This window comes from Chlorocebus sabaeus, chromosome 11 (genome assembly GCF_047675955.1).
Source record: "Chlorocebus sabaeus isolate Y175 chromosome 11, mChlSab1.0.hap1, whole genome shotgun sequence".
NCBI classification, from domain to species: domain Eukaryota; kingdom Metazoa; phylum Chordata; class Mammalia; order Primates; family Cercopithecidae; genus Chlorocebus; species Chlorocebus sabaeus.
Genome location: NC_132914.1, coordinates 102,367,802 through 102,391,406, shown reverse-complemented (window position 1 = coordinate 102,391,406; position 23,605 = coordinate 102,367,802). Strand labels below are relative to the sequence as shown.

Sequence of the window (23,605 nt, the reverse complement as noted above, 5' to 3'; positions counted from 1 at the left end):
CCTACCACAATTAGTCTCCTAACCCCCAACAACTCTAACAGAAAAAAGAAACCAATTCCTGCCAGAAACACTTGTTGACAGATATGTGACCAAGTTTCTGTGGACTGAATAGGTATTAGGGACTTAGAAACATACTCTTTCCCAATAAACATACGTCAGCTGGGTTAAAATTTCTAGTAACCATCACCAATAAAAAAACTACTTTTTGGTCTTGGTTGATTAGGAGATTTAGGAAATTATTCATTTTGTAATAATAAAGCAATTCTTACATAATAGCATGAATATTTATCTCTAAATACTAGGAATTTCTGCTCTAATAAAATGGGCTGGGCGCAGTGGCTCACGCCTGTAATCCCAGCACTTTGGGAGGCAGACGCGGGCGGATCACTAGGTCAGGAGTTCAAGACCAGCCTGGCCAACATGGTGAAACCCTGTTTCTACTAAAAATAAAAAACTTAGCTGGGTGTGGTGGCATGCACCTTTAATCCCAGCTACTCGGGGGGCTGAGGCAGGAGAATCTCTTGAACCCAGGAGGCGGATGCTGCAGTGAGACGATATTGTATCACTGCCCTCCAGCCTCGGTGACAGAGCAAGACACAGTCTCAAAAAAAAAATGAGTTAATACAATCCTCTACTGACAAACGTAATCCGTAATTTTATCAGATTATCCTATGAGAAAGTAATATTTTGCTACTCTGGCACTAAAGAGAACTGCCATTATACAAGAGAGCTGGAACTACTAGGTGAATCTTAAGAAAAGTAATTAAAATAGTTCCGTATATGGCAAATCAAATATAGGACCCATCTAAGCCTACTGGTTCTCCAACCACATGGCTACATGCACCTGCTGCCACTTAATCCAACAGACTCTTCACTTCACTATGGGAAAACAGCCTGGAAGGTGAAAGGACAATAGCATTCTTTTTTTTTGAGACAGAATCTTGCTCTGTCACCCAGGCTGGAGAGCAGTGGCATGATCTCAATTCACTGCAACTTCCGCCTCCTAGGTTCAAGTGATTCTTGTGCCTCAGTGATATAGCTTGCCTTTGTCCCCACCCAAATCTCATCTTGAATTGTAGTTCCCATAATCCCCACATGTCCTGAGAGGGATGAGGTGGAGATAACTAAATCGTGGGGGCAGTTTCCCCTCCTGTTCTCATGATAGTGAGTTCTCACAAGATCTGATGGTTGTCATAAGGGGCTTCCCGCTTCACTGGACACTCATTCTTTCCTGTCACCCTGTGAAGAGGTGCCTTCCGCCATGATTGTAAGTTTCCTGAGGTCTCCCCAGCCATGCAGAACTATGAGTCAATTAAACCTCTTTCCTTTATAAATTACCCAATCACAGGTATTTCTTCACAGCAGCATGAGAAAAGATTAATACACTCAGCCTCCTAAGCATCTGGGACTTCAGACATGTGCCACCATGCCCGGCTAATTTTGGTATTATTAGTAGAGATGAGGTTTCGCCATGTTGCCCAGGCTGGTCTCAAATGCTTTGCTCAAGTGATCCACCTACCTTGGCCTCTCAAAGTGCTGGATTACAGGAATGAGCCACTGCACCCGGCTAACAGCAGCATTTGTATGAACTATCAGCGAGAATATCAATAGTGAATTGTTTTTGGAGTGCTAGGCAATGTGTACCGATATTTTAAATGTTCATATTCTTTGTCCTAGAAATTTCTCCTTAAGGAAGTTTTCAGAAAGTCTATATTTACAGAGATAGATGTGTAAAGATGTCACTGTAACATTGTTTGTAAGAATGAAAAATTAGAAAAACCTAAATATTGGTCAACAGAAGAGGGTTAAATAAGTTATGATATACATGGATGTATCCCTATCAACTCTTGGGATGAAGCAGATCTGTATGTAGTGACATGTGATGAGCACAGTGCAAAATGCTATGTATACTATTACTCCATTTTTACTACCAAAAAGCAATATATGTGTGTAAATATACATGTTTATATACAAAGATATCTGAAAGCCTTCACACTACATTGTTAGCGACTGCCTCCAGAAAATGGAATGCAAAGAAAAATGAAGGTGGATATTCAGTTTATTCACTCTGTATTGCTTAAATGTTTCAAAATAAGCATGTCCTGCTTTTATATTATTTTAAAATAAAAGTATCACCTGGCTACATTTATGATTTAATTTTTTCCTTACCTTAAGCCTACAGATAATGTAGAGTAAGAAATTATACGAAAAATAAAACTAAAACCCCAATAGAGATCTAAGTAATGAATTTTAGCATACACATTTGCCATATATTCAACAGCTGAATCAAACACCTTAAAAAGAACAGGTAGCCTACCTTATGATCATTTTGGTCCTTAATTTCCCTGAAAAATCGAATATCTTTAATCAATCTGGATTTGATGTGTTCATCATACATAAATTGGCTAAATATATAGAACTTCTTTTTCAAAAACTGGTAGGTGAAATTAACCTATGAAATTAAAATTCAAAAAGTTGAAAAAAGTTAATATAAAAATTCAAATCAATTTAAATCAATTTTACTATATAACAATTATCTATTTGTACTACCTATAAAGTACTATTTATAAGTCTATTTCATATAGGACCTGAGAATATTTCAATAATGTTTTTTATTGCTCAAAGTCACAAAAATTTCTATAAGTTCCTCTTACATATTTTTACTAAAAAAAAAAAAAAGAAAAGAAAAAAGTGGAAAATATTCTCATGATAGGACTAAAGGCTGTAGTGAGAATCACAAACCAGACTCAAGACCCTAGTTTTTAAGCCATGGTCCAGTGAGAAGTTTCTATGCTCCTCCATCAATAAGATTACTTACTGCTAATCTACAGGTCTAGAATGACACTAAAGTAAGAAACATGGTGTTCTCTGAACCTTCCTGAAGATACCACACATTCAATTATCTATCCATAAATATTTCTGATCACTTCTTACATGCAAGGCAACGTGCCTTCTCCCATGCTAGACATGGTCCTTGTCTTCACAGAGTTTATATTCTAGAACAGGTGACAAACATTTTAAACAAGTATTGTTACATAAATTATTAAATCTCTACTGCAATTATTTCTCGAAATGTTAAGTATGTGTGTGCTTTGACAATAAATAACAAAAAGCCCTGACCTTGACTCAGAAAATCCTAAGAAAGTGAGGTATGAGCTGAGATTAAAGTCAAAATAGCACAATAAAATTAATTCTAATCTACAAATGGAAATATTATAAGATTAATTCCAACCTTCAGGCAGAAATAGCATAAGATTAATTCCAACCTACAAATGAAAACCCTAAATTCATTTCCAACCCCCACCAACTCTCAAGTATTACTAATGATTTTGACAAATTTGTGCCCTTTTTACTCAGTATTCATTTACTCAATTATGGAAAGGAATGATTTTCAAGAACTTATCTTGCAGCTTAAACATTCTATTCTCCTTGTTTTTTCTGTTCCTTTGCATTTAAAAAAAAAATCTCTTCAACAGTCTTTTTTTTTTAATCCTTTCCACTCTTAATAGTGGGTAACTATTCTGCCATCCTCTGATTTCTATCCTTCTATGCTCATTTCACCAACAGACATCAGTAATCTACATTCATTAGTGTAATTAACTGATGAACGTCTACATCCCCATGATTACTGTGAAAGCAGGAAATGTCTTTTTCTCACACTAGTGCCCAGCACAATCCCTGACACATAAAATACATTCTTATCTGTTACATGAATATTTGATAGATGACAAAACTCAAGGAAGAGCTTATGCTCCAAAGTTCAGTTTTATTTATCCTCAAAGGTACAAACATGATCATTACATGGATGACTCCTTATTTGGAATTTAAAATTGTATGTTTCATTTCTATATTGATAACCACTGTAATGGAGGTCCAATCATATCACTCACTGGCTCAAAATCTTCAATGCCTTCCCACCATATACTAAAATGATCCCAACTTTTTTTCTCCCAATTCCCTACTCCAAATGTGTTTAATAATACTGTACTACTTAAGCATTCACAGTCTTCTGCCCTAAAGGAGAAATTAATTGTGCTCTGAAAACCAGGTAAATTGAAAGACTTCTGTTTTTCCACAGACAGAAAAATAGCATACGAGTTCAAATGATTCCTTCAAGTGAATGCCCTTTTCGTGGTTTTTTTTTTTTTTTTGAGATGGAGTTTTGCTCTTGCTGCCCAGGCTGGAATGCAATGGCCCTATCTCGGCTCACTGCAGCCTCCACCTCCCAGGTTCAAGCAATTCTCCTGCCTCAGCCTCCTGAGTAGCTGGGATTACAGGTGCCCGCCACCACGCCTGGTTGATTTTGTATTTTTAGTAGACAGGGTTTCTCCATGTTGGTCAGGCTCATCTCGAACTCCCGACCTCAGGTGATCCTCCTGCCTCAGCCTCCCAAAGTGTTGGGATTACAGGCGTGAGTCACCACACTAGGCCGTGAATGCCCATTTCTAAGAAGATTCAATATATTTTTAGTAAGTTCCTATTTATATGGACATCAAATAATTAGTAAACCCTGCCCCAAAAAGGGCATAAGTAACATTAAATAAATTACTATCAATTGCTCACTTTCAAAAGTAAACTTTCAGAGATCACAGAATCAACACAGATAAACATATATATATGTGTGCACACACATATATTAATGTGCTGATGTCCTCAAATATCTAGTGCTCTTCATAATGATGGCTCTGAGATGGTAATCTACCCTAAAGTGTCTTTTGTATCACAGCTCTCATCACATCCAACACAATTTTAGGACCAGACATTTTAATTACTAACCAGAAAAAAAATGGAAATTCATGTAAAATATAAACTAGTTGTGTATGTTTGCCGGAATATTCTATGAGAAAACCACGTTCCAAGCTATTAAACAGGGGTCTATTACCCACCCAACCCCCAAAGAAAAGTTCTTACGGTTGTATTCATAATTCCCGTGCCATGTGTTCGAATTGAATTAGCAATATGCCGAATATTAATAGTATTCAAATGCTTGTTATTGCTTGTTCGTTCAATAAAAATCTGCAATGAAACAAATTTATGCTCAGTAACAACACAACCCATAGCAAACACTGGTCAGACAGTTATCCAAAGAAAATTTTAGAATCTATTTCATTAAAGACAATTTCATTGAAAATGCATTCAAGAAGATAGTACAGGTGAATATCCTTAATCCGAAAATCTGAAATCCAAAATGTTCCAATGAGCGATCCTTCGAGCGTCATGTTGGTGGTCAGAAGTTTACGATTCTGGAGGATTTCAGATTATGGATTTTCAGATTAGGGATGCTGAACTGGTGTATGATACAAATATTCCAAAATCCAAAAAAAAAATCTGAAATCCAAACACTTCTTGTCCTAAACATTTAGAATAAAGGATACTCAACTTGTACAATCAAAGCAAAAAAAATAAATAAGGCCTCGAAAACAATTATTTTTTGTTTCATTTAATTTCACCCATGAGAATCAATTCCTTGCCCCCTCAGCCTTCCCACTATATCTCCACCCACATTAAAAAAAAAAAAAATTTATAAATGCTCCTCACCTGATTGTTGAGATTATAGAGGTATCGGGACACAAATATATGAATGTTTCTCATAATTTCTAAAACATCAAGGCCCTACAACATAATAGACACGAAAGTTTTATTATAATTCATTAAAATAATCAGTTAAACTTGTATCAGCATAGTGACTTATTGATTATATTGTTTCCTAATATTTTTAAGTTATTTTAAAGAACTATATAAAAGGTATGACCAAAAGTTAAAAGACAAGACTATCTCCTTAGGGAAACCTGGCTGTTTGTTACTTTATCTTTTGTGCAGACAGAAACAGTTAAGTTTAAATATTCAAAGATCCATGACCCACAGTCATCTCCCCACCAGCCTTGAGAATATTTGTCTCTTCAACAATCTTCTCTACATTTTTTCTACAAAGTAAACTAATGGCCAGATTCTAAAAGGTAGTCAGAATATGCTGTGACATTTATAAAATATATACTACTTTTCAGGTACTTTGCAAGGTTCCTTATAGGTAATTCTAAAATATGAGGTATCATTCTTCTAAATTTCACAGGTGACAAAAATGAAGCTAAGGACGTTGTTCTCTGAGGCAAAATAGCTAGGAAGCAGCAGGACCTTGGGACTTTAGAAAGTCTAATTCCAAACTGTTATGCTTCTTTTGATCACACCAGACAACTTTCAAATAGTACAAGTTATCTATTAAGAATCCTTCATTCTTTAGATATTACTCTAACACCCAACGGTATCATATAAACTGTTCCACAGTTTTTTCTAATTAGGGCTCAAAGGAGCATCACAATACCTTTTTAAGTTTTCATTATAACTTTTATCATATTTAATTTGTTTATACATTTTTTCTCCCAGAGGCTATTACATGAGCTGGGACTATTTCTATTTATCTTTGTATTCCTAAACATAGTTCAGTGCCTAGCATGTTCTCAATAAATATTACCTATATAAATGAATGAACGAAAGGATATACAAACTGATCCTAGAAATAATCCCTACATGCAGCAAGATAAAGGGAAAACTAGAATTCTCAAATTTTAGAACTGAATAAATGTTTTTTGGTAAATATTATCTGGATCATCTTAGAAAGAACTCCATGCAAATTATCTGATAACATAAATTATTATATTCATGAGATAATGCCATGCTGCACATTAACTAATTGAATTAGCAAAGCTAAATGTTTTCCTATACTCCTCATTTTAAGAACAAACACATTTATAATCATGTAAATAACCATTTTTCCTAAGATATTAAATTTTATATACTATAACCAGGCTTAAAATCCTTAACTGTGACTTTGAACTTCTTAAAATTCTACAGAAGTCACCTCACTATCCTAATGGTTTCTGAAAAGCTGTATATAAATCTATATATATATGTATATCTCAAATGCTCAGAAGACTGAATATAAGTAGGATGCCTGTGGTAAATTCCTTTATAAAGCAATCTAGCAGCACCTAATTTTTTACTGTTGTCACGTATAAGATTTTATACAGCAAATAATTTCTTAAAAAATAAACACATACTAACTAAAGCAAAAAGAAAATAGACTTCCTTAAAAAGGACTGTTATGGCCAACAGTCAGAGTATGCTAAAAAAAAAAAAAAAAAAAGAATTTTATACTATACCTGTTCCAAAGTCTGACTGGGAAGATGTGCCTCTGTCATAACCAGTCCATACCGCTGAGTAGCTAAGTTTCTCATCTCACTATAAGTGGCCCAGTCATGAAGGGCTACTGTTGTTAGATTGTAGAAAGTCTTGTCTAGGTAGTGAGTTACATAAGCTACAAAAAAAAAAAAAAATTCAACTTATGAAACAGTAGAAAAGGAAATGAAACTAAAAAGGAAAAAACATCAACTTATCCTTGAACATCAGATTTGTTCCTTTAAAATATGGTATTAATAAAAATGAGAAAAGAAACAAAATGTAATTAAAGAATAACAACACAAAATTTAAATATACCCTCAAAGTTTTGTTTGTTATTTAACGGTAGGGTAAAAAAAATAGAGAATATGACTCTAAGAAGGAAAGCAAAACACTCACCCCGAATGTCAATGAAACGATTGAAAAACCGAATTGGATTCAGAGAGAAAAAAAGAGCCAGGTCTTTCATGCCAACTTTGAAAGGGTTTCGGTCATCCAGCTTCAAATGAGTATGCACAGAAAGTCGCAGATCTTTCTCTATTTCTTTGCATAATTTGTCCAGCAAATGCTATTCACAAAAGATTTGATACTTTAATTTTTCAAAATGATATTACAATTGTATTGTTTCCCTACATGTCTATGCTCCTTTTTAAACCAACAGTTTTTTGGTCAGAAGCAGTTACATAAATTCTAAGTCTTTATTTTCACTAATACCTTAAGGCTAATACTCTTGAAAAGAAAATATAAAACTAATGATTGATGGTATCATTATAAGGAACATGAATATGCAACTTAAAGCATAAAATTTATGGAAACCAGCAACAAAGGAGGAAAGGTCATGAGAACATGCAAGAGAGAAAAGAAAAAAAGCTTTCTTGTAATAACCATTAAAAAAAAAAAATCACAAAATTCATTGTGCTAAAGGTAATAAAATTAATCATCTTTTCTGGTCTACCAAGGAGTTCTAAATTACTAGCCAGGCATGTATTTTATTTCCTAAATAAGAATATTTAATACAAGAAATTATAAGAAGTTTTTCACAATTTCACCAAACCCAGGTAGGATTATATTGTGAAATTTCCTCATTTTTAATTCCTCCCTCCAAATAAAAATATCACTAGATGGAAATTTAATTTCAAAGATATCAATGTTTATAATATATATTTCCTTAAAACAAGGAGGGGCACACATACTGGATTCAAATTACTTTTGTTACACACTAAATCTCTTAAATATACAATTTCCTTCTCTTAGGAGCTCTGCAAATAAAATTCAGTAAAATATTAATAGTTAAGTTGCTTTAACTGGACCATTAGCAGCTTTCAACATTCAAACCCATTTCACATTTGCATTCTTCTAATAAACAACTTTAAATTAAAATATCTATTAACAAAAGTAAATTTAAAATTTCCTAATTCCTAGTCTGATTTCTAAATAAATGAATTACAGACCAATTAGCATAACAGTGATATTGTAACTAAAAATAGTTCTTTGTTCTACCCAGCAATTTATAAAAAATTTAACTCAGTGACAGTCTGCTTCAATCGAACATTTTTTTCCAAATACTACATTCCGAACATGTTTTAAGCTTTTCAATCTCAAATATGATGTTACCTCATTTAAAATTTCCATAATTTCCTTGTCATAGCAATCCAGAAGTATCTCATAGGACTCTAAATGCCTTGCATGCATCATAGCAGGTACACAGTCGCGCAAAGCACTGAACATGTACTAAGAAGAAAATTAAAATGTACATGAATTTAGAAAAACCAGGTCTCTAATCTAAACAATACTGCAAAAGTTAATTATCTTAAAAGACAAAACCTCAATCTGAAGGAAAAATGATTTTCCACAACTGTCTTAACTTTCCTAAAGAAAAAGAACCTAAAGCATATACTTTAACTAAATATACCCCCAAAAAATCACATTCACTACTCTTTTCCTATCTTGTGCATTCAAACACTTATTTCCATAAAGAAAAATAAAAATTTGAATATTTTTTTAAAATATTTTCTTTTTCATTATAATTTGCTGATGAGTAAATGTCAGACTACTATGACATAAACTAAAATTAAGTGAAATGAAAATGATTAGGAACATGAAGGAAGAAATTAAATAAATTCACTTCATCAACAGTAACATAAAATTTAACTATAGACTATAAACACTTAATGAATATGCAGTTTACAAAACAGTCAATTTTAAAATAGTTTACTAAGTCAAATGATCTATTTTAAACTAAAACGGTTTATACAGTGCCTTTTAAAATGATGGAATTATTTTTTAAATTGTTCTTTACTTACATGTAATCTGGCTGCATCAACAGCATTTTCATACACATCATCTAAATAAATTGGGAAGACAGCTCGATGCCAGTATAAAAAACAACAGTCACATTGTGTTTGGACTCTACAATGTAAAGTAGTAATCAGTCACACCAAAACTGAAGAATCCCAAAACAATATGAGAGGAATGACATCTACTACAGAGGGAAGAGTTCCATCTTACACAGTTTGCATTCCCTACATCACTTAACCCAACCTAGTATAGAAAAGTCACAAAAGAAATATCAAAATGAAACAAAGGTAACAAACACTCCAATGCCTGACATTGTCAGAATTCTGCACATATGCTTTAGTTGTAAACCATACTTGAAAAATGATATGCATAATATTCAAGTATCAGTTTAAAATAAACATTTATCAACCATTTTTGGTTTTGGTAAATAAAAATAAACTCATTTTCAATATTATTTGCTATGACTAGACTTAAATACTTGCATCACATGCTCCATTTTCCCTGACTCTAAGGTGGAAAGAAAAATCTTTTAAAAAAAATTGCGACCAAAAAAAATACCCCACACTTAACATGTCTACAATCTTTGCCAAGTGACTATTTCACACCTTAAGGGGCAATAGAATGATCATTAACTATGTTATAACGAAAAAGGTTCAATATTTCTTCCCAAGAGTGGAAAATTAAATGCCAATAACAAGAAAAATGTCAGTTTCTCCAGAACAACAACAACAAAATAAGTTATAAGTATGAATACTAAATGGAAATTGTGCTGTAACCTTAATTCAGCTGGAAATCAAAATATTTTAATTTCCCTTCAAGAAACTTACTGCTTACTCAACAAAAAGAAAACAAGAAAGCCAGAAGTAGCTACAAAAATAAGCCTTCCAAAAACTAATTCAACAATGTTAATTCAAATTTGTGTCTTAAAATTATAGAACACTATGTATCATGGATCGCTAAGTCCCACACAAACAGAGGAAGCCCTGTTATATAATGCAGCAATCTAGGTCCAATAGAGATACCCAACATAATAATCACGATATGCATCAGAGTCTGCCAGATGCTCTGAGGTTGCACTGTTTTTTCTCGTGTGAGTTTTTCTAGGGGCTACATGCTTCCTGTAGAAGCAAAGCTAAATAAATATGATCCCTAGTCACAATCTCATTTTGGTCATGCTAAAGAAGTTACAGAAAGGAACTAATGTTCTATCTGAATTTTATTTCTTCTCTTGCTATGCTAAAAAGAAAATCAATGTTTCTATTAACCCTGTCTTTAGAGTACCACAGCATATCCCAGTCCTACTTACCGTTCTCTAAGTTCACTAATAAGATCCAGTTTTTTCATGACTACTTGAAGTGGAAAGAGTTCTTCGTCTTTAAATGTTTTCTATCAGGGACAGGAAAAAAGGCAGAGAAGTTGCAGTCAAAAGTTTCTAGGGTCAGTAACAAGGGAACTGTGAAATCTCAGATCTCATTTCTGTTCCATAAGTAATAGCAGTACACTTACCATTTGTGTCCCAACACTTAGTGCCAAAGAAACAATAAGTCGCCGTTGCTTTGTGCTTGGTCCATTTAGAGTGTTTTCAGCCAAAACTAGAGCAGAGAGCACATCAAGACGCTGTTCACTGTATTTTTTGTCAGAAATCACTCTTTTCTTAAAAATAAAACAGGAAAACGATTTGTTTCTGAGGCAATAACAAAAGACTCAGAAGAAAAACTTCTTGATTATCTTTTCCATGATTTAAGAGAGCATATACAAATACTTTCCCCATTAAGCTTCTAATAATATTTTATTTATACTTCTGTACTACCAGAAACAACAAATTAGGCATACTTTAAAATTTCCATATTAATTTAATAAGAAATCATTTTTTAAATGATGCATCAATTTCAAAAGTGCAAACAACATCCTTTTTCAGAAGTGTATTAAAGTATTACGTGCTGCAATTTCACAGTAAAGATAACGCCAATAACTTGAAGTAAAAATTGTAAAATACTATGGAGATAAACAACCAAGCATATTATGTTTGAAGGAAAGGAATAAACAGGGTAAACCAGAAAACACATATAAAACAATGGAAGAACAAAAAAGATAACATACTTACGCTAAATACATATTAATTTCCATACCTTGGCCACAGAAATAGAATGAAGAGCCTGATGTTGAAGGTGCTGTGTTATATGTGAAACGGAATCAGCCACAACCATGCTTCTCCTGTAGAACATATGCTCTATTGCCTACAAGGAATCAGAAATAATTTTGTGACAATCAACTTAAAAACTTCAGGCAAAATTATAGAAGATCTTTATGACCTTAGGCTAGGGAAGTGATCTGTAAATGAGATACAAAAAAACCTTACAGGCCTGGCGCAGTGGCTCACACCTGTAATCCCAGCACTTTGGGAGGTCGAGGCAGGTGGATCATGAGGTCAGGAGTTCGAGACCAGCCTAGCCAACATAGTGAAACCCTGTCTCTACTAAAAAATACAAAAATTAGCCAGGCATGGTGGCACATGCCTGTAGTTCCAGCTACTTAGGAAGCTGAGGCAGAATCGCTTGAATCTGGGAGGCGGAGGTTGAGGTGAGCCGAGATCGTGCCACTGCACTCCAGCCTGAGCAACAGAGCAAGACTCTGTCTCAAAAACAAAACAAAACAAAAACTTTACGAAGTATAGAACTGATAAATTCAACTATACTAAAATTAAGCACTTCCATTTATCAAAAGTCTCTATAAAGAAAATAAAAAGGCAAGCCGATGTATCACAAAATATCTACCAGGTACAAGCGATTAATGTTCAGGATATAAGAAGACCCAAAATGAATGAAAGATTTTGTTTTTTAAAGGCACACAATCAAATTTTAAAAAATGAAAAGACATGAACAGATTTTTCACAAAAAAAAGAAACACAGTTAATAAATAATTGAAAGGATATTTACCATCACTAACAATCAGAGGTTAAATATTAAAGATCATAATCAAAACCAATTATACCCACTAATTTACATTAACAAAAAAAATGAAGCTCGATAATACCAGAGTTGGCCAATTGGAAATACAATTTTATTTCTAATGTAATTTTCTAATGTATTGTGGGAGGTGTGTATATATATATATAGTCTGTATATAGAGACAATGTGACATCATCTCGAAAAGCTGAACATATACGTAACATATAATCCAGTAACCAACTTTCAGGTATACAATTCCTTAGAAAAACTCCTGCACAAGTACACCAAGAAACACATACAAGGATGGCAACATTCTTTATGATACAAAAACTGGAAACAACCCAAAGTCTATCCACAGGAAAGCTACACAACAATGAAAATAGACGGGCTACTCATCCCAACATGGATACACTCAAATACAAAATGCTGAGTAAAAAACAAAATGTTGAATAAAAAAGCAGACCAAAAAATACATAAAAGTACTACTCCACTAATATAAACTTCAAAAACATATATAACGATTAATGTTTTATTGATTCATCCATATTTGGTAAGCTAAAAAGAAAAAGAAGGGAACGATAAACATAAAATTCAGGACAGTAGTCTCCTCTGAGGTGGACAGGTTGAGATACAATTAGGAAGAAACACAGTATTTGAAAATATTGGTAACATTCTATTTCTTAAGTGGGACAGTGGGTATTTAGATGTTTATTATTAATTTTAAAACCATACTTATGTATTACATATTTATACATATTCTAACATAGACATATACTCGTCTGTATTTATAGTTCATAAAAAATAAAACATAAAATATCTATAAACAAATAGTATAAAGAAGAAAAGGCTGAAAATCCAAAGGCAGAATCTCCAAAAGAAAAATCTTTATTTCCTGAACAAATCTAGTCAATTATTAGGAGAAAATTCACCAGCAAATTGTAATTTCAATTTTTACAAAAGGTTAACTGGTCTTTCCTGCCTACAGTTTTTTTCTTTAATACAGAAGTAAGCTAAGAAACACGTTACCATACTTGCATAGGTGTACTAATTCTTAATTCATTTGACCACCTCTATTAGTCTATTGTTCAAATCACAAGATTACAGCACTTAACCTAAATTACAAAATAAATAGCCTTATGTTAACTAACCTCATACGCATGTAAACACTGTAATGGATAATGGTAGACAAGTTTTTTTTTAAACTCATGCAACCTTTTTAAAACTTCCATGAGTAAAACTTTACTAATTAAATTAAAGTTAACTTTTCCATTTTCTTTCTTTTCTCTCTCACTACCTTAACTTTTTTTTTACTGTGTGAACTGGATATATTAACTTTATTTAGTAAAGTTTAAATATAATGACCAGTCGTAAGTAGTTACTCAGAAATTTATTTAAATGGCTGGTTCCTTTATTCAATTGAGACAGAAGTACTTTCTCATAACTTTCTGTTCTCATATAATCATGTAGTCAAATCTTACAAGATTATCCTAATTTAAGCCTGGGTCATTTCTCAATTATGATGGCAAAGTAAAATAATCTAAAACCTACCTTGAGAAGTTCAACAAGCCTGCATAATGCCTTAACTGAGGTTTTGGTCATTGGCTTTTGCATGGACATGTAGAGATTCATTGTGGTTTTAATAATGGTACTAATACTATAAGCATACAAGAAGCCCTGTAAAGGAAAACACTGATTATAATCACAAGGAAAGACTTCTTCAAGATTTCATTATCTATGTAACAGCAGTTATTCCTCAACTTACCAATAACTATATGCTTCTAAAGTTCATTTTAAAGCCAGCTCTTAAGATTTGGAGATACTCTTCCTCACAGAGGCAATACATGGTGGTTAAGTTTCAAACCAGCCCTAACCATTTATTTATCCTGTCACATACCACAAGTTTAAAATAACAGTGTATAATCACAGCTTAAGAATCTTTCCCTTGGCCAGGCGTGGTGGCTCACGCCTGTAATCCCAGCACTTTGGGAGGCGGAGGTGGGTGGATCACGAGGTCAGGAGATCGAAACCATCCTAGTTAACATGGTGAAATCCCGTCTCTACTAAAAATACAAAAAAGATTAGCCGGGTATGGTGGCAGGCGCCTGTAATCCCAGCTACTCGGGAGACTTAGGCAGGAGAATGGCATGAAACCGGGAGGCAGAGATTGCAGTGAGCCGAGATCGCACCACTACACTCCAGCCTGGGCGACTGAGCAAGACTCTGTCTAGAAAAAAAAAAAAAAGACTCTTTCCCTTAGAAAAGCTTTGAGTGAAACAATTTGGATGTTAGAAAGGTATCTATTCATCCTTATCTTACCTACCAGGGAAGAGAATAAAGACTCCTATCTGTTGCCACTTAAGGTAAGAGCTGAGGACTCTTAAGGAGTTAAAAATGGAAAAATGAGAAGGAGAGCTGTTCAGTCAATACAGATAGGCACAGAAATTTCTGAGTTCCAAGCCAAGTCCCCCTTTCCTATTCACCTAGACCAATCACCACAATCCATCCGCTATCTTGTCCTTGCCTAGTTTGGTGCTAATTAGGCTTTCTCTCCTTCCAGACCAATGAGAACAGATTCTCCCCTCCCCTTCTATTCATGAAGGAAGCCAGGTCTTGTGAGGTGTTAAAATTCTTTTAATGGTATTAAACTCAGTGAAACAGTGGAATAAGAACACAGGAAAAAAGGGATATTATTTCTCAAATAGTTTTTCATTTAAACCCAAAAGGGAAACACAGAAAAACACAAAGATAATGACGGAGATTCTTTGGGTCTATAAAGTTCCCAAAAGAGATACATGTACAGTTTAGCAACGAACCTTAACTATGTTATTGTAGATACATGAAGGAGGTGGGGCAGAAGCTATATGCCAGTGTTCCTCAACCTTTTACTCCTGTCCCACCACATGTGAGAGAATGTATTCTCCCATCAGAAACAGCGGCTCACTAAAGGAATGATACTCAGCACAAAGTAGGAGTTCCTCTGAACCACACATAAAGTTTCTCTGTGGCAAAGAGGCATGTGCTAAATTAACAAAATGAAAAAATCAAAGAGAGGATAGCATCCTAAGAAAGGTGACAGTAAGACCAAAGCTTGGCACATACATGCAGAAAGAGCCACAAAGTCTTACCTTGTAGGCTACAGGACTATTACATCAGACCCTACCCTAGTGCAGCCCTGGGAAAAATTAAAAAGCACAAACAAGGAACAGCAAAAATCTAACTCTAAGTCAGGCAGAAAAAGAAGGATTCCCTTTTTTAGGGGTACTTGAAGTACAGAACTCCAGGGCCCATATTAGCTCATTCCCAGATAACCATTAATTTGTGAAGGGATGTATTTTGAAATCTAAATTGTAAGGGAGAGGGTAGTCTGGAGTCTGTACTAGTTAATGATAGAATAAACAATTTAGACCAGCCTTCCCACTGAGAACAACTAGAAAATCTGAGCAAAATGGTTTAAAAATGCCTCCTAAGGCATCAAAGAGGATTCAAAAAAATAAGGAAATATAAGGCTAAGATCTGGAAGACAACAGAAACTCAGAGAAGTGAGCCTGGCATTCAGGGTTGCTTTCTCTTAAAGCATCTGCCCTAAAGACAAAAGCCAAACATATCTTTCAACAACATCTCATAGGGAAGGGAGATAAAAATAGGAGCTCGGGGCTCATCAGAGCTGGTTTTCATAAACCACCTAAGCTTTGAGTTGGAGTCCTAAAGGATAACCCCCCAAAAAGTAAGGGTGAATTAAACAACCATCACAGGATCAAAATCCTGCTTCAAATCATCTCAATCAACCTACTAGATTGATATAACCTGGGTTACTAACTGTCCTAGACTAGCTGTGTACAAAAGCAAATACAAATACAAATCCCTTCTGGAGGAAGAAAAGATCCAGATCCTCAAATTACATCTACAGCTTTTCATATACAATGTGTGGCACTCTATAAAAAAATAACTAGGTATATAAAGAGGTAAGAGATGTACAAAAACAAGAGAAACAACAGATAAGAGAAATAGCCAAATAATGAAATTATTAGACATGTGCTTCAAAATAAGCTGAATGTGTTGAAGAAAATAAAACACAAAATCAAACATCTCAGAAGAGAACTGTAAACTATAAAAAAGAAGCCAACTGAAAAGTAAAATTATTAAAATTTAAAACTCAGTAGATGAACTTAACAGCAGATTAGAGATAGATGAAGAATTAGAACAGAGAAAATAGAAAAGAAGTAATGCTTGAAGAATTAATGGTAAAGAATATTCCACGAATTCAAGAAGTTCTACTAACCCCAAAGTAGCACAAACACACAAAGAAAACCACACCTACTAAAAGCCAAAAAGTAAAGAAAGATACATATTTTAAAAGCAACAAACCTACAGCTGACTTCTTAACAAAAACAAAGGAAACCAGAAGACAATAAAATGACACCTTTAAAAGCTAGAAGAAAAAAAAACCCAACCAACCTAGAATTCTAACACAGCAAAATGATTGAAATGAAGACATATGCAGACCAAAAACTTACAATTCATCAACAGAGACTTGTATTAATGAAATACTAGCAGGTATTCTCCAAGTAGGAAGATGAAAATTAAGAGATGTAGGAAGAATAAAAAGCGACAGAACAGGTAAATATGAGTAAATCTAAATAAACACTGATTATAAAAACAACAATAGCAATAATAATGCCTTGTGAGGTTTAAAATACAGAGGAACTCAAGTACACAACAACAGCACAAAAGGTGAGAGGCAGATAAACAGAATTAAAGCTGTTTAAGATCCTTACACTGTCAGGAAAGTGGTAAGACTAATTTACATTAGAGCTAAATGAGTAAACGATACATTTTGAATGTCTACAGTAATCACTAAAAGAACAGTAAAATAACAGAATTAAACTAATAGGAGGAGAAATAAAATTAAAAATACTCCAAAAAAGAACAAGAGAGGAAAAGAAAAGGGACACAGAATAAATGAGACAAATACAAAGCAACTAGTCAGGTGGCAGTTTAAAACCAAATATATCAACAAGGACATACAGAAAAAATAGTACTATGAAAAAAAAAAAACAAAGATTATCAGAAAGGAGAAAAAATTTATGCTACTTACAGAAGACACACACTAAATATAAGGAGCCAGAAAGGCCACAAGTGAAAGGATCAAAAAAGAAAATACCATGCAGACATTAATTAAAACAGTTACAGTTAATATCACACACAAGAGACCTACCACAAAAAGCATTACAAGAGATAACAAGGAATATTTCTTAACAAGAAAAGGTCCAATTTACTAGAAAGACAGAACAATTCTAAACATTATATACTTAGCTTCAAAATACACAAAATAAAAACTACAGAACAAGGATAAACAGACAAATCCACAATAGTGGGAAATTCTAACACAACTCTCAGTATCTGAAATACACAGACAAAATCATTAATAAATATGATCCTCTTGTCATATACAAAATGCTACAACTGACAAATACAAATTATGCATTCTTTTCAAGTGGATGTGAAATGTTTACCCAAGTTGACCATAAGCTAGATCATAAAGCAAATTTCAAAATACTAAAATTATTTAATTATTCCTACAACTCAATAATAAAATAACTAGAAAATCCTCATATAGTTCAAAACAAGGAAATCTTTCAAAAAGCCCACAAAGTTTATTGTAATTTTAAAATAGTTTGAAATAAATAATAAAAATATAACATATCAAAACTTCTAGGGTACAGCTAAATAGTCAAGTTTTGAAGGAATGTAGAGCTTTGAATGGGTTGTTAGAAAATTTAAATAAGTCACACAGATCCCAACATAACCAAATCAATTTGTTTCAATAAACAAAAACAGACTCTACTCTTTGTTCAGTTTTATCCAAGTTTAATTTCTGTAAGATTAACAAAAAAACGATTCCCCGAAATATTATAAGATGCAACTACCTGTATAAAAACATTACATCTGTTGGTGAGATCTTCAGCAAATTTATCCATTCTCTGCTCTTTAGATAAAATAGATTCCATTTTCATCATCCATGAGCTCACAAAGACGTAGTAAGACTGTACATCTCTAACAAAGGAAAATACTGGGGTTACTCGGCAAAGAAAATTTACTTCCATTTCTTGACATTGATTGGAGTACATACATTATTTCTCTGCAGCAGTCACTTCATCTTTCTGGTTTTCAAAAGATAAATATTATATAGACATACATAATTTACTCATTCAACAAACATGCCAGGCACTGTTTCTTAGTACAGGTACTGAGAATACAACAGTGAAATCAGCAGTAAATAAAATGAATACAAATCCCTGCTCCCATGATGATTACATTCTAGAAAGGAGAGTTGTATAATAATGAAATCAATAAGTAAAATTTTAAATTAATTAAAAGATACATACTACAGAAGAAATATAAGCAGGGGAAAAAGGATAGGGACTGGGGTGGAGGTGCAATTTTATATAGAGTGATCAAAGTAGGCTCACGGAGTAGGTGATTTTGAGCCAAAGTTTGAAGTAGATGAATGAGTAATTTATGCAAATATACGAGAAGTGTAGAAAAGTGAACGACAAATGCAAAATCCTAAGACACCTGGAAATGTGTCTGGCTTGTTCAGGTAATAACAAAGAAGTCAGTATATCTGAAGCACAGTGAGCAGGGATTAGATCAGCGAGATACACAGGGAGGGAGTGGGGGACTAGAAAAGTAAGTTGGGGAAGGGATTTGTGGAAGGACTTGCAAGGAGTAGGGATTTTGACTTTGAGACAGAAGGCCACTACAGGATCCAAGCAAAGTAACTTGATCTAACTTTAGTTTTAAGAGGATCTGATGAGTTGAAAATAAACTACAGAGGAGGCAATGGTAAAAGCAGGAAAACCACCTAGAAAGCTACTGTAATAATGCAGAAGAAAGAGGATGACAACTTGAACCAGAATAGGAACAGTGGAAGTGGTCAGAATCTGAATATAAAAGCTAATAGCTATTGAATGCTTACTATATGACAGCTACTGTTCCAAGAACTTTACACACACACACACACACACACACACACCACCTCTTTCAATCCTCACATTAACCTTACGAGGCAGGTACTACAACCTCCACACAGAACAAGAAATTGCTACACAGAGAAGTTAAGTAGGCAGCAAGATTGTAAGTTCAGTCAAGATTCAAGCTCACATCCAGGAAGTTTTTCCATCCCAGAAAGACTAGGGCAATAAAAATGTAATTCTCTCTACTATTCAGGATGATTACAAATACTAAATCACTCCATCAATGTTTCCCAACTCAATCTCATTCAAGATAGGAACCTCTTTGTATTCACAAGCTGTTTAAGCTATACTTTTCTTTAAAAAACTTAGTATGTGGCCGGGCACGGTAGTTCACGCCGGTAATTCCAGCACTTCAGGAGGCCGAGGCAGGCAGATTGCCTGAGGTCAGGCGTCCGTGACCAGCCTGGCCAACATGGTGAAACTCCGTCTCTACTAAAAATACAAAAATCAGCCAGGCGTGGTGGCGCACATTTGTGGTCCCAGCTACTCTGGAGGCTGAGGCAAGAGAACTGCTTAAACCTGAGAGGCGGAAGAGGTTGCAGTGAGCCAACGTCACGCCACTGCACTCCAGCCTGGGCGACAGAGTGAGACTCCGTCTCAAAAACAAACAAACAAAAACTTAGTATGCAAAATGGACAATTTTTCTTTATGGAATCAGACATTACCAACTCAAATCTTCCTTAGCTACACAGGGTAAAGAAATGTCCCATTCTTACAGGTCAGAATCAGCTAGAGGACAGCTCTTCAGGGCAAGGAACTAAAGACACTCAATTACATTTAGAATCCCACACTGAGGTCAGTGGCTAGCCATATTGCCGGGCAATCTGTCAATCTCAAGAGTTCAATCTAAAGAGGTATCCTGCCAAAGTCTCTAATAAATGTGACTCACAGAGGTAAAACCCTAGCACAAAATCTGAGAAAAATGGTTTCTACAGAGCCATAATTCCATCAGATGAAAAACACAAATAGTCATACTTTGTGGCTTTGCTTAGAATGGTGCTGAAACATTGTTTGACTTATGAATGATTCCTTTTTTAAGGAATCATTTTTTTAAGGCCTGGTCCTTTTTTAAAAACAGAGAGCATGGTCCTAGAGAAACACCTTCACTTTTGAGGAGGAGGCTGTGATCAAGACTCAGCAGGAATACCATGTACAGGAGAGAACAGAAAAAAATCATAAGCAAGGACCAGAGAAAGAGACCTAGGCAAGACTATGGAACTCTCCCTGATGAGCAACTACATCAATAACACCATGAAGAAGGCAATAATACATAGTGAACGGCATTCAGCCAGTTTTAGGTAAGACTACAGGATAATGCAGAGGTTTATATGTCACTTCTGCCCATCACTCTGTGATCACATTCAGATGACAGATGATCTTTACCTCTTATAAATACATAAAAATGAAATTGCTTCAAGTTTCAAAAAGCAAGTTAACTGACAAAGAGTACAAAAATCGCCAAGTGACCTATTGGATTGTCAGGTGCATTTCAAAGTACAAACAGGAAAAATACCAAGGTAAAAAAACAAATCTCCTGCCCCAACATAAAGTACTAAACAGTGTCAACACCTATATATCAACCTGGGAGGTTGAAACGAAGATTCAGACCTCTGTTCTCTAAAGGCAGTATTTTCCAGTGTTAAAGTGGTTGTGAATCAAAAGCAAAATGCAAAAATCCACAAACCCTGGACCCCAGTCAAGGAGGCAGCTGGGACACTGGCCACTTGGGCTCTGGTGTATAGTGTGGGGGCAGGAAAACTGTTGCTTATTGCTCTCCATTGCTCCCTACTCACGTAAACTCTAAAGCAAGACCTCGGGACACCTCTTAGACACTCCCTCAACTTTCTCTAAAATGTCAGGACAAAGCCCATGCTGATCACATCATCACTCTCCTGAGTTTCACTTTAGTGAATTTTAGGTTTCCTCGACATAACTGCAAAGAGACTGAAAAAGGTAACTGTGCCCTTCATCTTCATGGAGCTCTGTAGTAAATAATTTAGAAACAAAATTTCATCATGTGATAAGTCTTTGAAAGTCAACTTATTCGACTGTCCACTTAATAAGACTCACTTCCCACAGATCTTGGACTGACAGTCGTCTATATTCTGCCTACACAGCTTTAGTGAAGGAGAATACAGAGCAGCCTACACAACGCTACCTGCTGCACAGGCACTAGAACAGGACTGGCACTGGTCTGAATGCCCTCTCTGACATGTACTTAGCTGTGTGACCTGGCAAAGTTCATTTTTCTAAGCCTCATTTTCTTTATCTAAAAATGGGATAAAAATAGTTTATGGTAGTAGTTAACCAGCCTGGGCTGTAGAGTTGAACTGTCTGCATCTGCCATCTACTAGCTGTTTAAACTTGGGCAAGTTTAATCTCTGTAGGGTTTTCTCATCTATAAAACGGCAACAACAACAGTATCTACCTCATACAATTTTCTGATCATTAAAGGAGACATGTGTGAAGTTCCTGGAATAGCTACTGGCATATACTAAGCACTCCATAAACATTAGTTGTTACATTTATTATTTTATGCCAGAAAACTGTTACATGCTTTATGGAACGTGATATGTTTAAAGCTATTAGCACAATGTCTGCCGCAGAGTTGAGAGCTTCATGATGTTGGCAATTATTATCATTACTATCTGTCATCTTCCCCTTTTGGGTTTAGTTTAGCCTACTGGAGCCACAGAGATCAAATCTGTTCCCTCTTCATTCTGAATGCCCCTCAAATATTTAAAGAAACCCACCGCATCATTCCACAGATTTCTCTTTTAAAAGCCAAACTATACAGACACTGACAAAGAGAAGATAAACAAGAAGGTATGGTTCTCAGACCTTCTGACATCCTGATCAGCTTCATCTAGGGATACTGCAGTTTGTGACCCTCTCAAAACATGGCACCACCAAACACCAGCTATGATCTGACCAACAAAAATTCCATGGAATATACCTGGGTTATGAAGTAACCTGCACAACAAACCCCCATGACACGTTTACCTGTGTAACAAACCTGCACTTGTACCCTGAACTTAAAAGTTTAAAAACAAACAAAAAATTTTAAAAAGGCCGGGTGTGGTGACTCATGCCTATAATCCCAGCACTTTGGAAGGCCAAGGTGGGTGGATCACCGGAGGTCAGGAGTTCAAGACCAGCCTGGCCAACATAGTGAAATCCCATCTCTACTAAAAATATAAAAATTAGCCGGGTGTGGGAGCGGTGGCTCACGCCTGTAATCCCAGCAGTTTGGGAGGCTGAGGTAGGCGGATCACAAGGTCAGGAGTTCAAGACCAGCCTGACCAACATGGTGAAACCCCGTCTCTACTAAAAACACAAAAATTAGCCGGGTATGGCTGCATGTGCCTGTAATCCCAGCTACTCAGGAGGCTGAGGCAGGAGAATCACTTGAACCCAGGAGGCCAAGGTTGCAGTGAGCTGAGATCACACCACTGCACTCCAGCCTGGGTGACAGGGAAGACTCCGTCTAAAAAAAAAAAAAAAATTTAGCCAGGCGTGGTGGTAGGCACCTATGGTCCCAGCTACTCGGGAGGCTGAGGCAGGAGAATCACTTGAATCTGGGAGGCAGAGGTTACAGTGAGCCAAGATAACGCCATCGCACTCCAGTCTGGGCAACAGGGCAAGACTTGGTCTCAAAAAAAAAAGGAAAAAGAAAAAACAGAATTTAATGGAACTATCAAGTCCCATGACCTAGATACATGATGAGTACCCCTCATCCAAAATGGTTGGGGCCAGAAGTGTTTCACATCTTGGAATATTTGTATTATATACTTACTAGTTCAGCATCCCTAATCTGAAATCCAAAATGCTCCAATGAGCGTTTCCGTTGGGCATTACAATGGCACTCAAAAAGTTTCCAGTATTGGATCATTTCAGTTAGGGATACTCAACCTGTACTATAACTAGTTTCTACAACCTGGGTATTACAGTTATTAATGTAAGCTAAGCATGTAATGGCATTTTGAGTAACTGCATCACACTGTTACAAAATATCAACATTCCAAGAACTAAAATACACACATTTTTCCCTACTTACTGCTACTCAAATGGAAAGATCTCTCTAAATCTTATATTACTTAATTCAGCTCTCTAATCTAAATCTAAACGTTTGTTTTTATCCCTCTTCAA

The 23,605-nt window shown here is 35.2% G+C and overlaps 1 protein-coding gene across 1 annotated transcript in view; it reads right to left on the bottom strand.

Moving 5' to 3' along the window:
- The window catches only part of WASHC4 (WASH complex subunit 4), a 61,610-nt gene that overhangs the window by 17,380 nt on the left and 20,625 nt on the right, over nt 1-23,605 (bottom strand). Inside the window, exons 14-25 of the mRNA XM_008004499.3 lie at nt 18,347-18,473; nt 13,968-14,093; nt 11,601-11,708; nt 10,978-11,124; nt 10,778-10,857; nt 9,477-9,582; nt 8,788-8,904; nt 7,573-7,741; nt 7,158-7,312; nt 5,539-5,613; nt 4,912-5,016; nt 2,318-2,452 (exon numbers count right to left, since the gene is read on the bottom strand). Of these exons, the coding sequence (XP_008002690.2) occupies nt 2,318-2,452; nt 4,912-5,016; nt 5,539-5,613; nt 7,158-7,312; nt 7,573-7,741; nt 8,788-8,904; nt 9,477-9,582; nt 10,778-10,857; nt 10,978-11,124; nt 11,601-11,708; nt 13,968-14,093; nt 18,347-18,473 (1,450 nt within the window). The remainder of the gene's footprint in view (nt 1-2,317; nt 2,453-4,911; nt 5,017-5,538; nt 5,614-7,157; nt 7,313-7,572; nt 7,742-8,787; nt 8,905-9,476; nt 9,583-10,777; nt 10,858-10,977; nt 11,125-11,600; nt 11,709-13,967; nt 14,094-18,346; nt 18,474-23,605) is intronic.